The sequence below is a fragment of the Daphnia magna genome, linkage group LG7, assembly GCF_020631705.1.
Source record: "Daphnia magna isolate NIES linkage group LG7, ASM2063170v1.1, whole genome shotgun sequence".
Lineage (NCBI taxonomy): Eukaryota > Metazoa > Arthropoda > Branchiopoda > Diplostraca > Daphniidae > Daphnia > Daphnia magna.
Genome location: NC_059188.1, coordinates 3,032,510 through 3,055,902, shown reverse-complemented (window position 1 = coordinate 3,055,902; position 23,393 = coordinate 3,032,510). Strand labels below are relative to the sequence as shown.

At 37.2% G+C, this 23,393-nt stretch overlaps 4 protein-coding genes across 7 annotated transcripts; 2 read left to right on the top strand and 2 right to left on the bottom strand.

Moving 5' to 3' along the window:
• Positions 1–390: 390 nt before the first annotated feature.
• On the bottom strand, positions 391–6,588 carry LOC116927343 (lethal(2) giant larvae protein homolog 1). 2 transcript variants are annotated; one of them, XM_045177124.1, is made up of 19 exons: positions 6,443–6,588; positions 6,265–6,362; positions 6,100–6,197; positions 5,908–5,989; positions 5,746–5,852; positions 5,516–5,659; positions 5,296–5,458; positions 5,027–5,238; positions 4,193–4,649; positions 3,977–4,132; positions 3,546–3,698; positions 3,216–3,434; positions 2,728–3,154; positions 2,464–2,666; positions 2,177–2,403; positions 1,736–2,119; positions 1,551–1,663; positions 1,206–1,351; positions 391–1,017 (listed from the first exon to the last, which is right to left on the bottom strand). In XM_045177124.1, the coding sequence occupies exons 2-19, from the start codon at positions 6,346–6,348 to the stop codon at positions 958–960; spliced, it is 3,435 nt and encodes a 1,144-aa protein (XP_045033059.1). In that variant the 5' UTR covers positions 6,349–6,362; positions 6,443–6,588; the 3' UTR covers positions 391–957. The 2 variants fall into 2 exon arrangements, with proteins under 2 accessions (XP_045033059.1, XP_045033060.1); XM_045177125.1 differs by having other exon boundaries at positions 5,296–5,434.
• A 2,880-nt stretch (positions 6,589–9,468) lies between these two features.
• Positions 9,469–11,870, top strand: LOC116927345 (vacuolar protein-sorting-associated protein 36). The gene is made up of 7 exons (XM_032934358.2): positions 9,469–9,693; positions 9,758–9,935; positions 9,993–10,147; positions 10,677–10,844; positions 10,900–11,064; positions 11,140–11,355; positions 11,572–11,870. The coding sequence occupies exons 1-7, from the start codon at positions 9,589–9,591 to the stop codon at positions 11,740–11,742; spliced, it is 1,158 nt and encodes a 385-aa protein (XP_032790249.2). The 5' UTR covers positions 9,469–9,588; the 3' UTR covers positions 11,743–11,870.
• Positions 11,871–11,933: 63 nt separating this feature from the next.
• On the bottom strand, positions 11,934–12,762 carry LOC116927347 (NHP2-like protein 1). The gene is made up of 4 exons (XM_032934359.2): positions 12,598–12,762; positions 12,404–12,527; positions 12,190–12,327; positions 11,934–12,128 (listed from the first exon to the last, which is right to left on the bottom strand). The coding sequence occupies exons 1-4, from the start codon at positions 12,598–12,600 to the stop codon at positions 12,004–12,006; spliced, it is 390 nt and encodes a 129-aa protein (XP_032790250.2). The 5' UTR covers positions 12,601–12,762; the 3' UTR covers positions 11,934–12,003.
• Positions 12,763–17,076: 4,314 nt separating this feature from the next.
• Positions 17,077–22,343, top strand: LOC116927348 (allatostatin-A receptor). 3 transcript variants are annotated; one of them, XR_006649614.1, is made up of 6 exons: positions 17,077–17,228; positions 18,281–18,582; positions 18,729–19,097; positions 19,176–19,277; positions 19,884–20,596; positions 21,961–22,343. XR_006649614.1 is itself a non-coding variant. In XM_032934360.2 (5 exons), the coding sequence occupies exons 2-5, from the start codon at positions 18,361–18,363 to the stop codon at positions 20,478–20,480; spliced, it is 1,290 nt and encodes a 429-aa protein (XP_032790251.1). In that variant the 5' UTR covers positions 17,097–17,252; positions 18,281–18,360; the 3' UTR covers positions 20,481–20,917. The 3 variants fall into 3 exon arrangements, 1 of the variants encoding a protein (XP_032790251.1); XR_006649613.1 differs by having other exon boundaries at positions 17,097–17,252; XM_032934360.2 differs by lacking the exon at positions 21,961–22,343 and having other exon boundaries at positions 17,097–17,252; positions 19,884–20,917.
• The last annotated feature ends 1,050 nt before the right edge of the window (positions 22,344–23,393 follow it).

Genomic DNA, 23,393 nt, shown 5'->3' with positions numbered 1-23,393 from the left:
AAATCTGTGTGCTTGTGACAACTACGTGTCGTTTCCACTAAGCTCGCCACTTAAAAGCTTGGTTTCATACACACAAGTAATTACATGCAGCGATCCGAAGATAGATGGTGTCGTCAGACTCGTTACTCATTGCTCAATACTATTGTTGCTGAAAATGGAAGATTTAAGCAACTATTAATTGTCGTTTTCCGAAGAATTGTATTCGGGAATTTATAAGTGTGTTTCTTTTTCCTCGGTTCGATGTTTTCAACGGGTATTTAGAGAAGGTCTGCAAATGGCACCTTCTCCCTTTTCCTGAATATAAACTTATTTAATTTCTCTGAGAAATTTCAGCAGCATCAAAAACCTCTATGTAAGGCCCTTAAATAAGTTTAAAAACAATGTGTCAAATGCTTCCATAAAAGGATTGTATTAGTTAACCAGATTCCATATGAATTTTCGGAGATACACAAAATGGCGGTTGAGAGAAAACTCCCGTTAATTTCATGAAAAGGCAAACCGATCAAAGGCAGTCGATTAAACAAGTCTTACACAAACGCCGAATCTTGTAATTGGAGACCACATTGGTTCTCCCTTCCAATATGTCACCATTTAATATGAGTACATAGAACTAGTAAAAATAAGTTCCATGCGGGTACAGAGCAATTTTGAAGACATAAAGCCAGATAGTTAAACAACTAAGTCTAGCGGTGGAAACGATTGTTGTTTCATTTGCTAGGATTAGTCGAATATAATAATTAGTTGCAGCTGGAATGCTTGAGAAATCATCCTTGGTACTATAATATTATTCTAAAAGAAGGTACTGGAATGCAGTAAAACCGACACCATCGAATATTGACAAACAATTAGCTGCCCCTTTCCCGCAAACTTGATTCTCATTAACGTATCAGCAAGCTTTTAACAGTAGTACCCAGCTTGGCATACACACTAGCCTACAAAGCTGAAATTATTCACTTTTCAATTTGCTGCTTCGGTTTCGGCTGCCAAATTATCCTCGACTGGAACTGTTGAGACACCCTGCAATATGAGGAACTTCGTAAATATTTTACAAAAACATATACTTCGAACTGTATGTGAATTAGCGATTTAGGAACGACAAATTTCACTACAACGTTAAAATGTTTCCTTGTTTTATGGAAAGCATGTAGACAACATTAAACTGACATCTTTAAAAATGTTGACGGACAATTAAACTATGGATTTACCTCCGCGCATAGCATATCGGATTTTTCATTTGAAGCAGAAGCGTAATGATCTTGCAAATCCTTTTTTTTCTCAAACTGGGAGCCCACTTGAACTGAACTAACTGGTGACAGTGGACAGATGGAATGTGATTTTTCTATTGAGATTGCTAGAGCAAAGTTAATTCGAGTTAATTTTAAGCCCATTGAGAACGAAACGATTCATAGGTGGGAAACAAGCCCACAGCAATGACAGCTTCCTATGTGAAAATGATACTGTGCACTCAGGGTTTATACAATGGTTCTGATCGCAAAGACATAACTAATCAAATAATTTTAAAATGTACACCTTTCAAAGGCGAGACTTACCGCTAGAGATAGTAGAAACTTCCTCAGATTTCACAATGGATATTTCTGTTTTAAATTCCGCAATGCGAGTTTCGGTTGTACGTTCCGTGATTCTACACTCTTCCAAATTGAGACTTTAAAAAAGGTATAGAAATGAGGCGGGTAGGAACTAAGGGACATAAAGGATGGTAAAAGTAAACACTTACATAATATGGTCTTTTACAGAATCCACCGTCATGTCCCCAAAGCTTGTTTCCGGTTCAACACTTACGATAGTTGAATTGTTCGTTTCGCTGTTGGAGTTATTTTTATCATTCTCTCGATCTTCATTTGGGTTACTCGTATTCGAAACAACTGAAATGTCCGACAATTCTGATCCGATAACTTCTAGTTTTTCTTCCCTAGATGCACTATTTCTATTCACTGAATGAGAGCTTGATTCCGTAGAGTCCGTGTTTGTCGTCATTCCAATCACTTGACATTTTAACTGAAGGGAGTTACGAGCGCTCAATGCAACTCGTTGTAATTCACTGGAAGACAACATATAAAATGCTTCTCCTTGATGGGTGAGGACAACGGTGCTCGTGGCACTAGGAGTTAGGAAAATTCATAAAGGAAAAGATTGGTAAAACAAAATTATTTCTTACTGTATATCCTCTTTTCTTATGGCCTGAGCGTTCATTTGCCGACGAAGATCCGGAAGGCTTAAAATATGGAAATCCCCTTGATTGGAAAGGCATACCAGGCAATTTTCTTCGTAAGACGAATCAGATCGAGCAGTAAAGGGAATAACGGCAACGCGCCTAACCTTACATCCGGTGTAGGCCGTTAACTTGTACTTTCCATATGGTCGCAAATTTGGAAGCGTAAAAACCTTGAATTGAAACAACGTTATGAAATAACAGAATGTCCGTTTTTGTTTCATTGCAGTTACTTTAAATTGTTCCTCAGATGAAATCACCACGCGATGTGGAGGAGAGGATTCCAAAACAGATTTTGCTCCTGCATATTCGAATGATTCACTTACAGCGGCAAAGGACGCATCTATTATGTTAATCGAGACCACAGGTGCTCGATGTTTCAGCTGAATTTCTTTCGCAAGTTGTGCATAGACTGGCTCCACTTCTCGTCTATTTCCTGAAATTTTCAAAGAAAAAATTACAAACTGGAAAAAACGCGGGCAGATGGTGAGCAATACCGGTGTGTACGCTGATTGTAAAAACGTAGATAGCCCCACTGTTTGTTCCAGCCCAGAGAGTTGCAGTTGCATTGGAAGCCTGACTGATTACGAAGGTTTTGGCCAGAAGCAAACAGCGTACCATGCTGCCCATTCCATCATCTAGTACAACATTTCTTGCCTCAATCTGTCTCTCAACGGGACGTACTTCAGCAGCTACCGATGGTCCCGCATTGTTTACAGAATTATCTTCCAGTTTTGGAAAAGGTGATGTAGGAGCACCCTTTGGGCCAGCTGTAGGACGCTGGCTACGTCCTTTGCGCAGTCGCCTAAAAGACTCTCTTAAGGACTTTTTGAAAGACTTCCGTCGTGACATTGGTTGATCGCCAGTTCCGGAAACATCATTCGGATTAAGGGTGCATTTTGCAACCACCTCTTTTTTAAGAAACTAAAGAAAAATGTTTTAAGCACCCACTATTTAGTTTAATGAATTGTTGCATTGCACATACTATGTCATAAAGAGTTAGTCCATGAGCAGTTCCAACAGCTAAGACGGACCATTCTGCATTTAACGCTAACGCTGTAACTGCTGCAGGAGGATGAAGTTGAAGAATGGACGTCGGCTGAAAGCCAACCTTAAACAATTGTAACCCTTTCCGTGCTATTAATTTATCGTGTCCTTTCCACACAAAATTGTCTCGATCCGAAACGATGTTAACGAGTGTAACCTGTAACAATTAGATAAAGTTAGTGGAAAAGAACCATGGAATTAAATAATTAACTTATGTCTTTTTAGCATGCAAGCTACTAAAGTTCCCTTATTAATTAATTTTAAGTACCGGAACTTCTTTTTCGCTTTGACTGTCACACAGCGCGGCAACAATAACTTGACCAGCAGTCCCTGCAACTGTTAGCGTTCCGGTAACAGGACATAGGCACAATTTCTTTACAGCTAATCGAGGGTCATCAGAGTATGGATCGAATACTCCAATCTGTAAACGAATAATGAAAATGTTATTAAAACAGCGGGCCTTAAGAAGTTGTCACTTAATTGGTAGATTAGTCAAACGAAATTGATGAAAACTTGTTGGTAGGAAATTTGAAAAAAACAAACAAAAAAAACAAAACAAATAGCATTAGGAAAAGACACGCAAAAAAGGCATCTCCAACCACCATAAGCCAACCCAGAAAAACTATTTCTAAGAAAACCTAAGGATTGAATTGAAGTTCAACATATTTATCATCTTAACATCAAATTTTTGTCCTATACCTTTCGAAAAGGGGGCCACTCCTCTTCATCTATTTCATCCGGATCATTTTCAAGGGTACAATCTAAATCGTCACTTGCGAAACAGGACGAAGTCGAAAATTTAGAGATTTGACAGAGTGAGGCAGTGCTAGCATCCCAAAAACGAACAGAGCCATCCTATGCATAAAGTAAGTTGTAAAAAGGATAAAACGTTGAACGAACAAGTTGCTGACATACCTCGTGTCCGGTAAGAAGTAATATTCGTTGAGAAGTTAAATCAATTTGTTCGTTGACCGATACTCCTCCATTTATTGGCCACTTCCGGGTACTTAACTTCGAAGACGACGTCATCCCCTGTGGGTTTGATTTGATTTTAGCGTACAATTCTGGTGTTACTGTAACCACAGTTTGGGCTGTCACTGCACTGCAATGCAGAGAGGCCAAATAAGGCAACGAGAATGACGGCCAACCAGGACTGATCAAGTCAATCACGATTAACTCTTCTTCAGCTAACACTACAAGAGCTTCTGCCTGGCCGGTAGTTGCTTCATTGATCACACAGAAATCCACCACTTTAGAAGTAAAGTCATAGGTAACATGGTTCTTTTCTCCTTTCACGACTGACACAGTATAACGATCGCCGTAGCTAGCGCGTGGCATTCCACCACTAAAGACAAAGATTCCAGACTCCTCCCTTAAAAACAAAAAAAAATTATCATTATAGGCTAATTATTGCTAGATCTACTAAAGTATCATTCTAAACGTGAGACTAAAATTAAGTGCTACGACGCTACGAATTTACGGCTCAAAACTAGTCCTAACAAAAAGTTATTAATTCACGTTGCTTTTTCATTACCTAAAAAATGCACAGCAGATACAATGAACAATGCGGTAGTTGCAACAAAAAAAGGATCTTAAAATTGCTAACCAGTTTGGATTTGCATAATAAAAACAAACAAAATAGATTTGATAATGAAAATATTTTGCAGCCAGAAAGTTATTTAGATAGGGAAACCCATTTTAATGAGGAAATAGCTTTTGGTAATGCAAACTAAAATACTTGAAACTTACAAATCTGTATCCTTCCAGAAGATTTTTGTAATAGCCTTGCATCCAGCAGGGCCATAGGGTGATGTAATACTAGGCTCTTTCTTTACTAGCATCTCAGTTTCTCCTTGTTCAAGGACCCATGTCATGTAAGAACCATCATTATGAGCTGAAACAAATTTTTGACCATTGGGGTGCCAGCTTGCACCTTCCAATTGTTGAGAAGCAACAAAGGTCTAAGAATTTTGTGACAATAAATGAACTGGTTATTGAAAGATGATTAAATTAAATACTTGGTCGGCACAAAGTGTTTTGCGATTCCATAATACAAGTAATCCCCGTGTATAACCAATAAGAATATGATCTGGACTGTTAGGCTGCTCAATAACACATTCAACAGCTCCTGGGTTCACCTTGAAATCTTCTGTAACACTGTTAAAATATGAAACCAAAAACCTTTTTTTACAATTTGTAAAAGGCAGGTAATGAAATAAAGAAATAATATGCACTTACTTCTGCATTACAACGTCAAGATAAATAACAGACTCAGTCATTTGTTGTTGAAGCAAATCCATGATATAGATATTCCCATTTTCTGTTCCAATTAATAAATTTTCTCCATTTGATTCTACACAACATGCAGATATCTTTTTGAGCCTACAGAGAAAAAATGTTAATTTGAAACCAACAGAAGTTAAAATCAACAGCTTCCTATATAATATACAGATGTGACAAAACCATACTTTCCCTCCAATGACTGAGTGTGGATGCATTTTAGAGAAGGACTACCATCAGTAGATATTTCCCAAAGTTGAAGTGAATTATCTTCACAAACTGCAATAACCCGTCCCTATAGAATATAACACTGATGAATAATTGTAAATGTTTTGTTTATTTAAACTTACACGGCCAGGGACAAAATGTAAGCTGCAAATAATTTTATCCTTTGGTAGCTGTCCATAAAATTCCACCCCAGGAGCTCCAAAACTTGTAAAACCAATAAAGGGTGTGGTTTGTAAAAAGAAAATAAATAAATAAATAAAACAGATATAAATTATACTTTTCATCAACAAGTTTTATTTAAAATAAAATCCTACATTTTTATGGCACCTGTTCTTGTAGCAACACATAGTAGCCGTAATACAGGATCCCATGCTAAAGAAGTAGGCTTACTTGGAAAACCATGTTGTGCTGTCTATGTCATAAAATAACAGACATTAACAAGCCCTTATACCATGCCTAAATTATTAAACATCAAATACCTTTTGAAATTGAAAAAGTTCTTTCTGTATTTTCAATCTTTCAGCAGATTGATGTGAACCTTTACCCCAGAAGAATTTGAACATTTTCCCAGTGGGCGCTGTAATGACAAAATGAGCTTCCCATAACACTACTGACAAAAGTGTACCTTACTATACATAACAACAAAATGATACTGACCTATGTCGAAAATTCACGAAATAAAATCACTCTTATAACCAAAATCAGATTATACAATACAAGAATAAAGATATAGAAAACGAACCAAGAAAGATAGCAAAAGAAAGAACCGTGGAAAGGTTACAGTTACAATAAACACAGCGAAATCGTACCGAATAACAACTGACAGCTTTTCCTTTGGGTGTTCCGGACTAGACGCAGATGGCGTCCTTGTGGTTCTTTTTCCTCTTGTATTCACTTCTACCGACATGACAAATGCAGTATGCAAGCCAGAGGCAATGGGAGAAATCGCCTCGTCGTTTGTTTTCCCCAAGCGGAGAGATGCGATAGCTTGATATTTGACTCATAAAATGGAATAGCCAGTGGTAACTATGTAAATCGGCTTGATAAAAAAAAAGGTTATATTACCGTTTAATGCCCACACAAAAAAATTTAGCTCTCCGATTCTATTCAACTATAATTGGGGACTGGGGTCCAAACTATGTCTAGCGCATCCTCTCTGGTGCGGTTGGATGCGACAAGAGGCAGAAAAAGATTCGAAGAAAGAAAGCTTTTCGTAATCTACCCTAACTAACCCTCAAAACAAATCATGGTAAAGGTCAAATGTTCTAATTTCGGTAGGTTAACCGGGTTAACGATGCTGAAAACGACATTTTAAAACTTGCTTTGACTAATTTGTAAAATTTCATTGCTGACTCAGCAATGCTGAGTACCAGCCTGAGTTGCAGTGAACATATTTTAAAAATATAGAACTATGGATGATCAATTCCGTACAAAAAAGAATCTGAAAAAGAAGTAGGTAGGAAACACTTTTAGGGCTATTAAATAACTAAACCGAGGCTGATCCTTATTGGGCAAAAAAAAAGTGCATCGTACACCGAAAAACTCGCAATGAAAAATCAAACAACCCAAAAAATTTGGTCGTTCGCCGACCCAAACCAAACAACGCGGGGCCGAGCGCTATCCGTTCTGTTAATGTATGGCAGCTTGACCGGTTGCACGGGGGCGGGCCAAAGCCTAAATTGTTAAGGCCTGTAAACTTGGATACCTTCTATTGCGGGTAGGCATTACCTAGCGAGAGCCAGAGTCATGGAAACCTGGTTGGTTCACGACATGTGGAAAATCGTCTGTCGTTGTGTCTAATTTCGGAAATAGCAGACAGAGCCTCCAGCGGGTGTGTGATGAATGCACCAATCAGGAAACGTGTTTGAAAACTTCAACAGCCAATCACAACATGACAAAGGAAACGAATGGAGCAGACGACACCAGAACAATTGAAGCTCGAAAAGAAACACTGACAATGGCCGTTGAATAACTCAGTTTCTCTCGATAGATGACTCTGATTCTAGTTTCCACCACTGTGCCCGCAACTTGGTCTCCACGAGACGGTCTCGAAGGGTCGAGACCGTCACCTCTACATCCCAGTGGGACTATCCCGGCCCTCTGATTGGCTCTCTCAACCCTTATACCAGAGTAATAGTATTCTATTACTCTGCTTATACCCTTCCATGTATTTCTGCTTTCCGCCCCCACATTTTCCTGATACACACAGCGTGGTTTTCCGTGGGAGTGGAGTTCGCGCTTTGATTTGTTTGTTTCTTTGTGTATTTATATTATTTACATTTATTGTTTGCTGTTTGTTAAGTTTTACAAATACAACATTTTTACTTATATCATTTGTTTTTTTCATTTTATATAATAGACTGAATTAAGTACCGGTGTGTTTTCTTAAATTAGTGTAAATTGGGCCATAGGCACTTGGGCTGGCGGTTCCAAAACCCGATCAGGTAATGATCGGGAAAACCATAATTCTAAAAATTTTAAAAATGATAGCAATGGATATATCTTTATAAGATCTGTCCATTTTTGCAAAAATGATGCTTTTAAAAATACTTATTGGAAGAGTTACCCGATTTCCCGTTTTTCAGGTAGGTTGGTACGGTTTACGGTTATCCGGTTACCCCCCCCCCCAATAATAAGTAAAATTTCAATAATTTATTGCGGGAAAACTATAAGACCAAAATTTATACATTTTACAGAAATGGATAGCTCTTGACAAGGGCTATCCATTTCTGTATAATTTATTAAAAAATATTTATAAAAAAAAAGTTTAAAAAACAATGAAAATTGTTCCTTAAGTCTATAGGATCGAGTATATCTCTAGAGCGCAAAACCTACAAAAAACGTCTTGTCCAAAATTTTTTTGTTGATGAAAATTATCTTAATTATTTTACGGAAATGGATAGCCCTGGTCAAGAGCTATCCATTTTTGTAAAATTTATTAATTTTCGTCTTATAGTTTTCCCGCAAAAAATTATTTAAATTTCACGTATTATTGGGGGTGGGGATTACCGGATACCCGCTTAACCGCACCGACCTACCTGAAAAATGGCAAATCGGTTTACTCTTCCAATAAGTAATTTTTAAGCAATATTTTTTCAGAAATGGATAGATTTTATTAAGATATGTCCATTCCTATAATTGTTAAAACTTTTGGACTTATAGTTTTCCCGATTCTCCCAAAATCGGGTTTTGAAACCGTTTTTCTCCGGCCCGCACCAACCCAGTTGCCCATGGGTGATAATTCACAATAAATCTAATTGAAACATACCGATGTTTAATTAATTCTTGTTTTATAAATTGAAAAGCGATTTAATAAAGGTATAAATAGTGTATTAGAATAAATTACAAACAATAAAAGTAAACATAAATAGTATAGATAAACACACGAAAAATAAACAAATGAAGGCGACAGCCCGACGAACAACTCCACACACGCCCCACACACACCACAAGCAGAAGGGGTGGAGGGGCTTTAGGGTGAGGAGAAGGAGAGAGCCAATCAGAGGGCCGGAATAGTCCCACTGGGATGTAGCGGTGACGGTCTCGACCCACCAAGTTGCAACACATAGACATTTCTATATGGAATGCTGTATCCACGTATAATACGCGGACTGTGGACAGCTGCCCTATGGAGAAACTGCGGACTACTGACAAAAATTTTGGGCCAGTCCGCAGGTGAAAGTCCGAAGTTTCTCCTGTCCGCAGGCCGCGGTCCACGTCCGCATTTTATCCTGGCCCCTCACTTCACGTAGTGCGTAGTGGTGTGAATTTGACTTTGAAAGTAGATTTTTCACATTCTCAGTATGGATAGATTGTATTTTAAAGACAAAAATGATTGTTCTAAAGAAATTACTTCTTATTCCCATACCACATGGAAAGGAATCAGGCTATATGATGGGGATTCCAAGGTTAGTTTTCTGTGATCATTGTATATAATTGCATTTGAAATATCAATTTGAATGCCAATTCTAGACTGAATATAGAAGTGAAACTGCCTATCTTACTCCATCACGTTTGTACTTCTCGTCTAACGATAGACCCGCAATGAATATGGTACTAGATTTGAAATGTGTTGTTCTTGTAGAAGAAGAAGAAGGCAGTATATTAAGAAGTAGTAAAATTATACTTCATCTTCTCCCACACGTCAGTGGTAATGCACTTTCTTTTCTGTTTGACTTTTGTTCTCACAATATTTTTGCTAGTGCAGAACAACATTCCAAGCCCTATACAAGAAGCTCAGCATCATTTATTAAACTAGCATTTTCAAATGGTGGACTAAGCAATTTTAAAATCTGCATCCAGAAACCTCTTCTAGAAAGAGCTTGGGAAAAACACACTGAGAGCTCTTCTACATCTCATTCAGTAAGTAGCTTTTATCTTAATCAAAACCTACAGTTTGTTAAGGGTTAGAAAATGTATGCTTATGATTCATGGTGGAATGAGAGTAATTCATAAGATTGTAATTAATGGAAACTGTATCAGTTTGCTTTCATATGAATTATATGTATTATTTATCTATTAAGGTATAAGAAGCTTATTATTTTATTAAGGGGTTTACATTTATTTTAAGGTAGTTATCCAATATTTTTGCTAGAAATTATTGGGAATATCTTATAAGTCCAATTTTCTGTGCCAGCAGAATTTCCTGGTTTAGATATTTTCATACCACCATTCAATGATGAGGTATTTTAATCTTACCCTTATATCAATGTAAGCCTATTTATCCCCTGTTACAGGCCAAGGCATATATTGCCTAATACATCTTCACCTCCAGTTCCAACACTACAATAATGACTTACAACCAACCATTTTTACATTTAGGCAACTTGGATTTGGTTATCTGCAAGCTGTTAAGTCATGAAATTACATTTTGTTCATTGCTGCCCCATAGGCTCCAATGGCGTTCAGGTCAGGAATTGTTGGCATTGAAAGACGTCTGCAAGAAAAGGTCGAAAATAATTCGTCCAGTATACAGGTTGCATTTCAAGACATGAAAAACCTCATTGACATGGCTAAAGATATGGTTCAACTAGCAAGTGTGATGTCGAGCAAAATCAAAGTATGTATTTTCATTTTTTCTAGACCTGGTTACCTACTTGATTTTCCTTTTCTAGGATCGCCACGGAGACATCAGTGACGACGAAACAGTAAAATTTAAATCATACTTGTTGAGTCTTGGAATTGAAGATCCAGTCACAAGAAATGCCTGCTCTTCCAGCAATATGTTTTGCCAACATCTAGCCAAAGAAATAACAACATTTTTATTAACGCCAATCTCGGTTAGCTTTTGTATTTTCATCAAAAATGATAAGTTTATTACAGCTAGCCAAATATGAAATTTTTTCATGTCTTAGGATTCTGGTGGCTTTATGTCTTTAAGCGACGCATATTGTCGTGTAAATCGAGCACGTGGATTTGAATTGTTGTCACCGGAAGATTTTTTTCAGGCGTGTAATTATATGGAACAATTAAACTTGCCTCTAACTTGCCGTAAGTTTGAAAGCGGTGTGTTAGTACTTCAGCTACAATCCGAAACAAATTCGCAACTTGAGAAAGATACAGAGTCCCTGGTAGGTTATTTTGTAATTCTTTCAGAGCTTAACTTGTCAAACTGTTAACACAACATGCTTTTTAACAATTACGAATCCAGTAATGCAACCACTATTTGCATAACGTGTGAATGCTTGTATTGTGAAAGAATCATTTTTATATGAAATGAAGTCATAAAGTAGTATTGAGTAACATTGATTTTGTGGCGTACTAATTTGTAATTTTATTTTATTTAGTTACAGGCTAGGCGAAAGTTGACAGCGTTCGAGGTATCACAAGAATTGGGGATAACTATTATATTAGCTGCTGAATGTCTTTACACTATGGAAAGGAAAGGAGTATTGTGCAGAGATGATACAGTTCGCGGCCTCGTGTTCTACCATAATGAATTTTCTAGTCGCACGTAAATATAGAGGCGTTTTTCGCGTAACTTATACTTAAAAAATTATTGTGCTGTCAGATTGTGAACATAATGCAAAATTGGTAGATAATGTTACAAAAATTATTCTACATCATACACAGATGATTTTTTTTATATGATTTACATTCAATTTACCATTTAATAATTTATTTTGTTATAATAAATATAAGACACTTGTACAGTTTTTGCCTGATTGGCGTTTTATTTCAATCAAGTCATATGAACTGCACAAAATGGTCTGAGATCATCAAATAAGAAGTTTCTCAATTTCTAGCTGTAATGACTGGATTTGTGGTTTCAGCTGAGAACCCTCATGAACAGTCACAGAACAAGCAATAACAGAACGGGAGACACCACACGCACGCCCCAACGCTATCATAAATGGGAAGGATAGTTAAGAATTGAATCACACATGAAGCTTAAATTTAATTACCTTGCTTTGAGCGAACAAATACATACGGGACATTCTTATCTTCACAAAGTAAGGGCAGATGCAATAAGATTTCCAAAGGTTCAGCATCTGCAGCCATGACAATAAATTCTGCAAGACCTCTGTTAAGGGCTTTTGTAGCTATGAAGGAAACCAAAGTGATAAACAGTCAAGTTGAGCAGATGAAAAATACATTACTAATGGGGATTTTTTTTACCTTCATTTGCTCCTTTACGCATTTGCTTGTAGTTGGAAGCTTGTTGAACTAAGTTCAAAATTTTTACTGTTAGCTGTCCATCAGCCAATGGATAAGCCTTGGGATTGATTTCTTGATCAGTTTCCTAAGTGAAATGACGCACAAAATTAGTACTTAAAATTTATTGATTTATTATGTCGAAGAAGAAAATTAACCATTGCAATAAGTATTATAAAATTAGAAAGCACAATTCCTCTCTGCGATGGACGTCGCTTCACTGAGGTTAGTCAAACAAAGCTGAAAATGGTGTGTGACCAACACGTGGTTTAAAACTGTTCTGTAGAAAATCGTGGTGAGATGTTAAACGAAGCTTCGCGATGCAGAAACAAGGGTTAGGGATAAATGGTATATGGTATGCTAACTGTACTAAGTATAGAAAACCAAACGTTGCATGACGAAAGAAGGCTTTGCTAAATAGATTGCTATTTCGAACAAATTCATTGGCATTAGTTGATGAATTTTTAAAATTTTTTGGTAACTCTTACATTATTGAAAAAAAAAAATTAGCTGCATGCATAAAGATAAAACCAGAGTCATGGAGGGAATGGTTCGTTCACTGCGTCGACTTTGGCCATAAGGCTTGGTCGTCAAAATCCTCCTTAACGGTGGTAGTGGCACCTAGTGGATTTAAACTGAACTACATGTCAATCCTAGACTAGCTTGGACCAAGATATTTAAAAAGAAGTGAAAACATAAGACATTTTTTAAATTTTTCAACGGTTTTTATTGATACATTTCCAATCCCAAGCTAAAGTTACATTGCCAAGCTAAATTTCAGCGGAATCGGAGATAGGATATCGGTTTAGTGATCGGCCCCGATTGGCTGTAATCGGGGTCCCCACCCGCTCCGCCCCGAAAAAAAAACAATCAAAGGACAATCAAGTTACTATTTCGTCAAGTGTCCTATTTTTGGTTATTTACCTTCTTTTGACTCTTTAGAAGTAAAATATAGTCCTAAAAAAACAGTTGGTAAGTGGAAATTAAAATAAATATTAGTGCGCTTAATTTCAAGCGGGACAGGACGAGGCAAATATCAGGGATTGCCATGGAAGCCCCGACGCCATTTGCAAAGAAAGCAGTTTTAACAGCTTCGGCCTAGGAATCAGGGTGGAGATCAGCTTGGCAGGTATAATGCGACATAATCAGGGTTATTATCGGGCAAGTGCCCCGATTTTGTTGGAATAAACGATTATAACTTGATCGATTATATCCTTGCATAAATCGACTGGTTGCAATTGGTTTTGTATTTCTGATTACGGACCCCGATTAAAACTCGATTGGATTTGGGGTGAGAAATTTGACGCCGAAACCCCGAAAGCCCCGTCCCGAATCACTGAAATGCTTATCCTGATTAGCAAAAAAGCACCCCGATTGGTTCGGGGCCAATCGATAGCTCGGAATCCGAGACGTAATCAAATGATTACAAATTTCAGTTTAGGGCTCGGCCCGAATCGAAAGGGTAGTTATTTTGTGCATTTAAGAATGTATTTTTAAAGGTTGGAACCGTTGGGTAGCGATTTATTTGCTTTTATGCCTAATACCAACTCAGGATTCCAGTACCCAATAAATATAAAACCCGGTACCATTAGCCCTTAGCCGGTTCCGAACCCGCTTCACACCATTTTTTAGCCCGTCTGCATCGATATTTACCCACAAATTTTATCCCTGGTTTATCGGGAATTTTTCATTTTCTTGTTCGCTTAAACTTGGGACCATTCAAACCACCATTTTTTCAAGAAAGCGGTGGTGAAATTGGTTTGCCCACAAAACTGGTCTAACTTAACTAATATGGCAAGTAGTTTATCTGTATAGCCCTAAATCGACTACTTTTGACGGCCATTCGTATATTAACCGAGATTTTTCAAGAAAAAATAAATAAAATAAATAAAGAATGAATAAAGCTGTAAAATGAATAATCACTAGGCTATATTTTGCGTAGCGCACCTTCAAACTTTTTCCTTTCATTTATTTATTTATTATATTAAGAAGTAAAACAGGGTTCTTAAAATCAAACAAGTTATACATTAAATATTTTTTCTTTTTCCTTTTTTTTAAATTGGCTTAGTTTTCTTTTTAAAAAAATATATATAACAACACCCAAAACTAAAAACAAGACCCAAGACGTAAAAGCTGAAGGTGGGGGGAGGGGAGTACTTTGCTTTAACTTAATGAAAATGAAATATCCTTTGTTATTATTCACAATAAATTGATAACACGTGGCAAAATTTACATGTTTTAACTCAACGTCAATCTCATCTTCGTTCATGCATTCATTTAATCAAGCATTTAGTCAGAAAACAGCAGATTTGGAAAAGCAAAAGCACTACTACAAGTCACTGTTTTTCATTTTCATATGCATCGCAGAAATGTATGGCAAGCCAAATGTACCGGCCGAATCGAATGATGATCCGCGCGCGAATATAATGATAATTTTCGACTTTATGATATACTTTTGGACTTGATGATGTCTCTGTCGCCTAAGGGGTGTCTGCAGCTCACAGATAGGAGTCCTGCTAGCTCTACGCCAGAACACCACCGCTGGGCGGGGGAAACCTGCAACTTGTGGGTATTATCGTACTTATATTTCCAAAAACTACTTGCTTGCCACAAGAAAAATTTACTAATTAGTAATGTGACTAATTAACATTTGTTTTCATTTGAATAGTTTTTGCCTTTTTTTTGCCAGTGTATGCCGGTATTCGTTCTTCATACCTGTGTATTTCCCATCCTCACAGTCATGTCTGAAACTAAAATAATTATTGCAACATAAAATGCAACTTGCAGTTGCAGGTTTCCCCCTCGGTGGGCATGGCCGGACTTATATTTTCAAAAATTACTTGGCCACAAAAAAAATGTTTAAAGTAAACGCTTATAATATAACTCATTGCGATTACACTTTTTTCTAAAATTTTTTTGTTTATGCGAATTACGTCACAAATTGTATAGAAATGGATAGCTCTCCTCAAGAGCTATTTATTGAACCTAAATTGGTGAATGTGTGACTTATGTTTTATGTTGTAATAATTATTTTAGTTAAACACGTGTAAATTAGTCAAATTAGAGGAAAGTGGGGGTAATTGAGACACAGGGTAATTGAAACAAAAATTGTTTCTCCGCCGTATAAGAGGAATTTTCTTGAAAAATTAGGTTAATAGAATGAGGGGTTTACAAGTTTAGAAAAATTTACGAGTTTTTATTAAATAATTTTAAGATATCCCGAAAAAACTGTTTTTGTTCTCCGTCGTTAAATTTCGTTTCAATTTTTGTTTTAACCCCTAAAACGCTACATTTTAGTAATAAAATTAGTTTCAGATGATTTGCAATTCATTTTCTACAATTTAATGCCATTTAATTTTCCCTCACTCTTAAATAATTTTAAATAATTAAATGTAACGATACCCTATTGCAGGGCAATTGAAACACTTTGTTTATATTCCCTGGTTGCATTTTTTTGCAAGTATTCACGTAATTCATTTAAACAAATGTAAATCATCATGTTAACACAACTACAATACTGTATTCCCTGTTTTGGATTTATTTTAAAAAGCATGTTGCTAATGGTTTTTTTAAATTTAATTATTTAAATATTTTAAACTAAATTACGATCTACTTTAAGTATATTTTCAAAATCGTATATCGCATTGTACCTAATGGTAAAATTTGATCACACTAGCAGTTGTGGCTGCTGAGATATCGTGATTTTCATTTTATGTGGGTATGAAGAAGCTTCCTTATGGAAAACCCACGTTGCAATTACATCGACACACCGTTCAATTGCCCTGCTACCATGGCAATTGAAACACTCGACCTCAGTTTTTACAATTTACTTCTATTAAAATTAATCTTTCTCATAAAAAAATATCCTTTAGTAGCTGAGATAATAAGCTACAATTCTATATAATTTTTATATTAAATTTTTCAGTTTTTTTTTCAAGAAATACAAAAAACCAAAAAGTGTATCAATTACCCCCACTCTCCCCTACTAATTAGTAAAATTTTTTTGTGGTAACCAAGTAATTTTTGGAAATATAAGTCCACCAATGCCCACCGAGTTGCAGGTTCTCCCCCGCCCAGCGGTGGTGTCCTGGCGTAGAGCTAGCAGTGTTCCTATCTGTGAGCTGCAGACACCCCTTAGGCGACAGAGACATCATCAAGTCCAAAAGCATATCATCGATTCGAAAATTATCATTATGGTTGCGCGCGGATCATCATTCGATTCGGCCGGTACATTTGGCTTGCCGTATAAGTTAAACCGGAAAATAGAGCATTGAATGTTTGGGATAAGTTAACTCATTGAGATATAAGTACTGTGTAGTTAACATATAGAAGTACTTCCTGATTTTGCATAGACACATAGTAAAGCTTCCCTTATCACACACACGCACGTTTGTATTTGCATAGTTAGCCTACGACTGTTGAGATGGGACTGAAGCCCAACTTTGGGATCAAATGGTGCGGCTGAAACGTTCAATCTCAAGAAGTCTCGAAGTAGGTGGGAATAAGCTCAATATCTTTTAAACTTTTGCGTAGGCTATGTCTTGTGATCCTCGTCGGTAGGGCGGGAACTATTCCGAGGAAGACTAAATTGTAGAATTTTACGTCTTCTCGCTTCTGCGCAGCTTCTGCGCAGCGTCCTATGCGACACCCTCGTTCTCTACTGGAAATGCTGAGACGCGAGACGACAGTCAGCCCAGGTTCAGTTGGTTTGCAGCTGAAAAGAGAACACATTTTTAAATAAATTCATTGACGTTTTGAAAGTGCTATTGGGAAATAACAACCCTTTCCTGTAAGTCTTCTCCAGCTACTACCGGTTTGTTTATTTTCCTCATATTCTGTTTGTTAAAAGTGTTCCTTTCACAAAGATCTGCCTCAAAACTAAGCTGCTCCTTTGTAATGGCTGGGGGTGTGTGGACGTACATTAACGTTAGCCCGCACCCCAGCTCAACAAAGAAAACTTGAAGTCCAGTGAACTTACCCTATGTTACGCTATTTTACTAGATTAGCGATATTATAATAAGTCATAGAAATCCGTTGTAAGATAAATTGCGTAGTAATGTGACAAAAAAAAAGTGAAAAGTCACTGATGTCAATCAATTCGATGCCGAGTTGAGTAAGTATCAGTAAGTATTTTACTGCCTTTAAGGCTTTTGAAGCTAGGTCCGTATATTAAGCGGGATAAAGTTATAAATAGCCGCCCCATAGTACCTTACGAAGCTTAGTCCGTTTGTCTACATACTGTAGCTGTAATGATTTTGTTTTCGAGAAAAAAGAAATTACACTTTTTACGTGGAAAACTGTTCAAACATTCAAAAGGAATTACAAAAGCGTGAAAAGCTGAGTTTTGAAAGAAATCAGTTCATCAATGGGTTCCTCAATGGGTTCCTCAATTATCTAATCTATTTTTATTTTTTTTATTTTGTTTATTGATTTGGTTTAAGTCAATTTACAGCTGATAAAGAGGCAGCATGCTCTTTGAAATATCTGCAAAGAAACCATTTTTTTTCCATGATTATGAATAATTAAAATGTTAACAGCTTACAGGGCTGTAATTTGTTGCTTTGCAAGCCATTTCCCCTCCTTTTTAAGTTGCAGTAATACTGCCCACATTTTTGTTCAAAAACACGTTTCCTTCGACATGTTACATTTGTTGTTACAATTTTGTCTCTTGAATATGTTTTCACTTTTGTTCGAAAATTCTCAACCTCAAAAATTCGTATTGGAATTTTTTTGACTTTTTATAGGTAGACCTAGTTCTGGCTGATTGTGAACTCAAAATAAAATTGTTTTCGTTGAAATGACCAAACTTAATCAGAAATGTTGTTTTCTGTTTTTGTTAAGCAAAACATTTTCACCTTTCTCGGCCCGGTCAATATCAACCACGCATTGGCCACACGGTTGTGAATATTGATGTCCCAGAGATGGATATCATGGAGGATTTGACGGCAGAAACGGCCATGGACGGAAACGGAATGATTTCCAACTATCCAAATATGTCTCATTCTCTGGACAACCGATATGGACTATGTAATCTTTCACGCTATGCTAGTTTGCCTTTTTGTGCGAACAAAAGCTCTGGGATAGAGGAATTCAGACCGGATTACTCTCATGGCTTTGCTATGCAACGCATCATTTCTATAGTGGTATGAGATACGATCATTTTACATGCTCAGCAACAGCTGCTTTATGTTTGAAGAAATTATCTAATCCGTTTTTTTCATTTCTTTTCCTTTTTTTTTTGTTTTTATTTTTTTGTTTTGTTTTGTTTTGTTTGTTTTTTTCATTAAAGGTTCCAATCATATTTGGAATTATTGTTGTAGTTGGGTTTATTGGCAATGCTCTGGTTGTGGTTGTTGTTGCGGCAAATCAGCAGATGCGCAACACAACAAACTTGCTCATCATCAATTTAGCCCTGGCTGATCTTTTATTTATCGTTTTCTGTGTTCCTTTCACTGCCTCCGACTATGCTTTACCTTTTTGGCCATTTGGCGACGCCTGGTGCAAAATAGTTCAATACCTAGTGATTGTAACAGCATATGCCAGCGTGTACACTTTGGTTCTTATGTCGCTTGATCGCTATCTAGCTGTCGTTCATCCAATTACTTCAATGTCGATTCGAACGGAAGTGAACACCTACTGGGCCATTGCCGTCACTTGGGTAAAATATGCACCTTTAATTAAAAATTTTTCAGACACACACTTTTTTTCGTTATAATTTTTTCTCCTTACCAATAAGGTTGTTATCTTCGTGGCCTGTGTCCCATTGCTAATGGCGCATGGAGAAGTTATGTACCTCTTTGCCGAGGAAGAATATTCCGTATGCGTATTTCTCCAAAAGGTAATTATTACTTTTCGAATATTTTTTAACTGTGAACCGTAAAGAGAAAAAAAGGAACAAAACAAAAAAGTTGTCATTTCACACCAGACACAATGGGTCAAGAAGTAAAAACGGTCGCTTAATCTAGATTGAAGACAATGAAATCTTTGAAAATTCACTGCAGACGTAATTGGTTATTGCACGGACCTCCAGATGCGTTTTCATTTCTAGGGTGGGGGGTCCTAAAGAAAAACTTTAGTCTGTTCTGTTTTGTCAGAACGTGTTCTTATTTTAAGACAAAGAACAAAAGTTTCTGCTCTCTTCAAAATCGCAAAAACCCGGAAAAACCTAACAAACCACAAAACGGTTGAAATTTTCATACTTTTTGCCAACCCTATGCGGCATCAAATTTACTAATTTGGGTGGTGTTTTGCTCACGACAAAACAATATCAAACGCCTCATATTTTTTCGTTTGATTCGTCCTTGGCATTAGTGCTCTAGATCATAAGAGAATACATTGGTTGTTTGAAGTACAAAATACTCTTTGTGTCTGGTGGAGGGTCAAACGTAAAACTAAGATGACTTATGCACAAGAAATAATTCGATTAACAAAATTTATATTTTAGGAGGGATGGAGCTACCATGTCTTTCAGATCACTTTTTTTGCAACATCTTACGTCATTCCACTATTACTGATTTGCGGATTGTATATATGTATGCTTATGCGTTTATGGAGAGGAGTAGCTCCAGGTGGGCGCGTCTCGGCTGAGAGCCGACGCGGTAAAAAACGTGTCACACGTATGGTTTGCATTGTAGTCGTTATATTTGCCGTGTGTTGGTGTCCCATCCAACTTGTTCTAGTTTTAAAGAGTCTGGCCTTGTTCGAGATCACACCCTTTACAGTCATGATACAAATAATTTCCCACGTATTAGCATATATGAATTCCTGTGTAAACCCCTTTTTGTATGCATTGATATCCGACAATTTTCGTAAAGCTTTTCGGAAAATTGTTTACTGTCGATCTTTGGGATTCGCCCTTCCAAGTTGTGAACAGCGCCATCAACCAAACAACGGCGAAAAGTCAGACATTCGGCAGCCTCTTTTTACTGGAAATACAGGCAACACCGGCAATACTGGTTTCACGGGAAACACCAACATGATGAAATCTACTGTAGTTCACGCTTCTAATAACGCTGAAGCTGAAGCGATCGACATTCTTTAAGCTATCTGGAACCTGCAAACTCGTCTCCTGTTTTGATATCCTTATCCTCATTTGAAGCCGGAAATTTGCAAAACTGCAAGATACACTTCTTGACTAAAGGAAGTACCTAGGCGAATGTAAGTATCCCAATCGAAGTATTTGAAATTTGCATGGCAAAATGCATTTTTTTTGTCTTCTTCGATGATAAGACCAGTAAATAATTGGGTTTCAAGGTTTGCTTCCTAATCAATGTTTTGAAGATCATTTTCAGACGTGAATGTCCTAACTCTCGAAATAGTCCACATTGTATGCTGTGACACTTTCTCTATTTTTTTTCTCGATTCAATCGAAATCGTTTCTGATTTTGGGTTGGGGTGTAGCTGTACCGTTCCTGTGATTTGAGTCTCTATATTGGGGCGTGTAAAAAGTGATCTACTATACAGTCATGCGCGGAAGTTTCTAAACGTATTTTTTTATTACGTACCTATTTAGCACGCATCGACGGAAAGTGTAGCGAGGTGCGCGCCGAGTCTTTTTCGTAAGGCTTTTCCTCAATCAACTTTTTGATCAGCTTTTAGTATCTTTAACATAAACATACCGTTTTAGCGATAACGAAAGAAACAAATATAGGACGTACTCCTGCATCCACTTCGCCATAATCGGCTATACGAAAATATAATGAAAAACGTTCTGAAGACACTTCCACGCATGTTCTACTTTGGTATACAAGAACCAGCTTCGAAATGAAAATGTCTACTCGATCTGAATTCCGTATATGGAGTAACTTATCGTAAAAACAAATTAGGCTAGTTTGACTTATATAGGTTGACATTGCCGACGCAGTATAGTTCTGTGCTTAACACCTTTCTTTTGCCATATTGCTAGCGAACGATTTCGGATGAACAAAGTGATTATATTGGAAGACCATAATTAGAACTACTATCGATTTTCTGCTATAATTTATGTCGTGGCTGTTAAGTGTACCAAACGTAACCGGTGTGACACGAAAACCGAAGTTCTTCCCTTTCTGCAAGTTTTTATCTAGGGGAAAGAAAATCTGTTGGTAGGATGACCACGAATTGGCAGGCGTTACTTAGCAAATGAACAAATTGTAGTGTGCGTTTGTAACAAGTTAAGTTTTTAGGAAAAAAACAACATGACGTTGCATTATCTCACTTTCAATTCAATTTTAATTTAAGGGACATTGCGAGCTATTGACCAGGCAAAAAATAAGTGCTCCTAGCTGTTCCCTACAAACATTTTTGCTCCTTTTTCAAAAATTGAGTAGTATAACTATTATCATATGAAAAGAGGTTGTAAGTTTTCTTGTTTCGACAAACTCTAGTCATTCAGACGCATAAGGATTACTAGTTTATCCAAGAGTTTCAAGCTATTTCTGTGAAGAAGTTAACTAAGAACTCAGCTAAAACCAATGGGAGCATTAAAACTTAAACGTAAATGGTTGAAACATAATACATCCTTTATTTCTTTTTCTTTTTAGGTATGTTATAAAATCTAGGGTAGACCGCTGACCGCTGTTTGTGACAAGGCCGTTTTATCTTTACGACCACATTGGCCGTAAAGATGCGTCATCCTTTTGAAACTTACCCAACCAAATCCAAATGGATATACTACTGACCGCAACTATTGGCAGATTTTCCATTTTCGTTCCTTGCAATTTATAAAATATGTAATCGTTTCCAGTTGTAAATACTAGTTCAAGAATCGTTAAGACCGGTTAAGACACATGATTGACTTAACGAAATAAGTTCGAGAAACATTCTTTTTATCAGTTTCCTTCTATTGAATCCCATGAAATATTGTTAATTTAAGACAAATCACACAGGAATAGGATGTTTAATGAAAATAAAATTGAAAACGAAACCCCTTTTTCTATTTTATCTCTTTTTATTTTATCTCCCTTATAATGGGACATGGAACGCTAGAGCTTGAGAAAGTTGCTATGATTCCACCAGGCGTAAAGAGGGGCGACTAGTGCGGCTCGCGGTGGTGCTAGTCGAACGGTTGCTTTTCCGTTTTCTTTACACATATCCCACATAGCAACGGGTAATCTTTAAGACATCCCAAAGATATCCGGTAGTCCCAAAGACATCCCGGACTAAAAAAAGATGTCCTTAGGATGTCTTGTCAGGGATACTTTGGGACAAGGACATGCCTGAAAAAAAAAATGTGTCTTTAAGATGTCCCGTCAGGCCTACTTTTGGGACAAGACAAAAGAAGACTAAAAAAGGATGTCTTGAAGACGTCCCGCCGGGTATACTTTAGGACAAGGGCATGCCAGACCAAAAAAAGATGTCTTTTGGATGTCTTGTCGGGGATACTTTGGGATAGGGACATGCCTGACAAAAAATAGATGTCTTTAAGATGTCCCGTCAGGCTTACTATTGGGACAAGACAAAGGAAGACTGAAAAAGGATGTCTTGAAGACGTCCTGCCGGGGATACTGTAGGACAAGAAATGGCAGACCAAAAAAAGATGTCTTTTGGAGGTCTTGTCGGGGATACTTTGGGACAGGGACATACCTGACAAATAAAAGACATCTTTTAGATGTCCCTTCAGGCCTACTATTGGGACAAGATAAAGGAAGACTAGAAAAGGATATCTTTAAGATGTCCTGCCGGGGATACTTTAGGACAAGGACATGCCTGACCAAAAAAGATGTCTTTTAGATGTCTTGTCAAGAATACTTTTGGACAAGGCCTTTTCGGACTACAAACAGATGTCTTAAAGATGCACTGTCGGGGATACTTTTGTACAAGGCAGTTTCGGACTATATGGAAAGATGTCTTTAAGATGTCTTGTAAAGGGTACTTTTAGCATGAAGGAGGAATGGAGGAGGCGCAACTCGGGCTAAAAAATATTGAGATGCTGTAATTGCCATTGGCAATAACTTAGTTCTTTTTTTTGTCACTA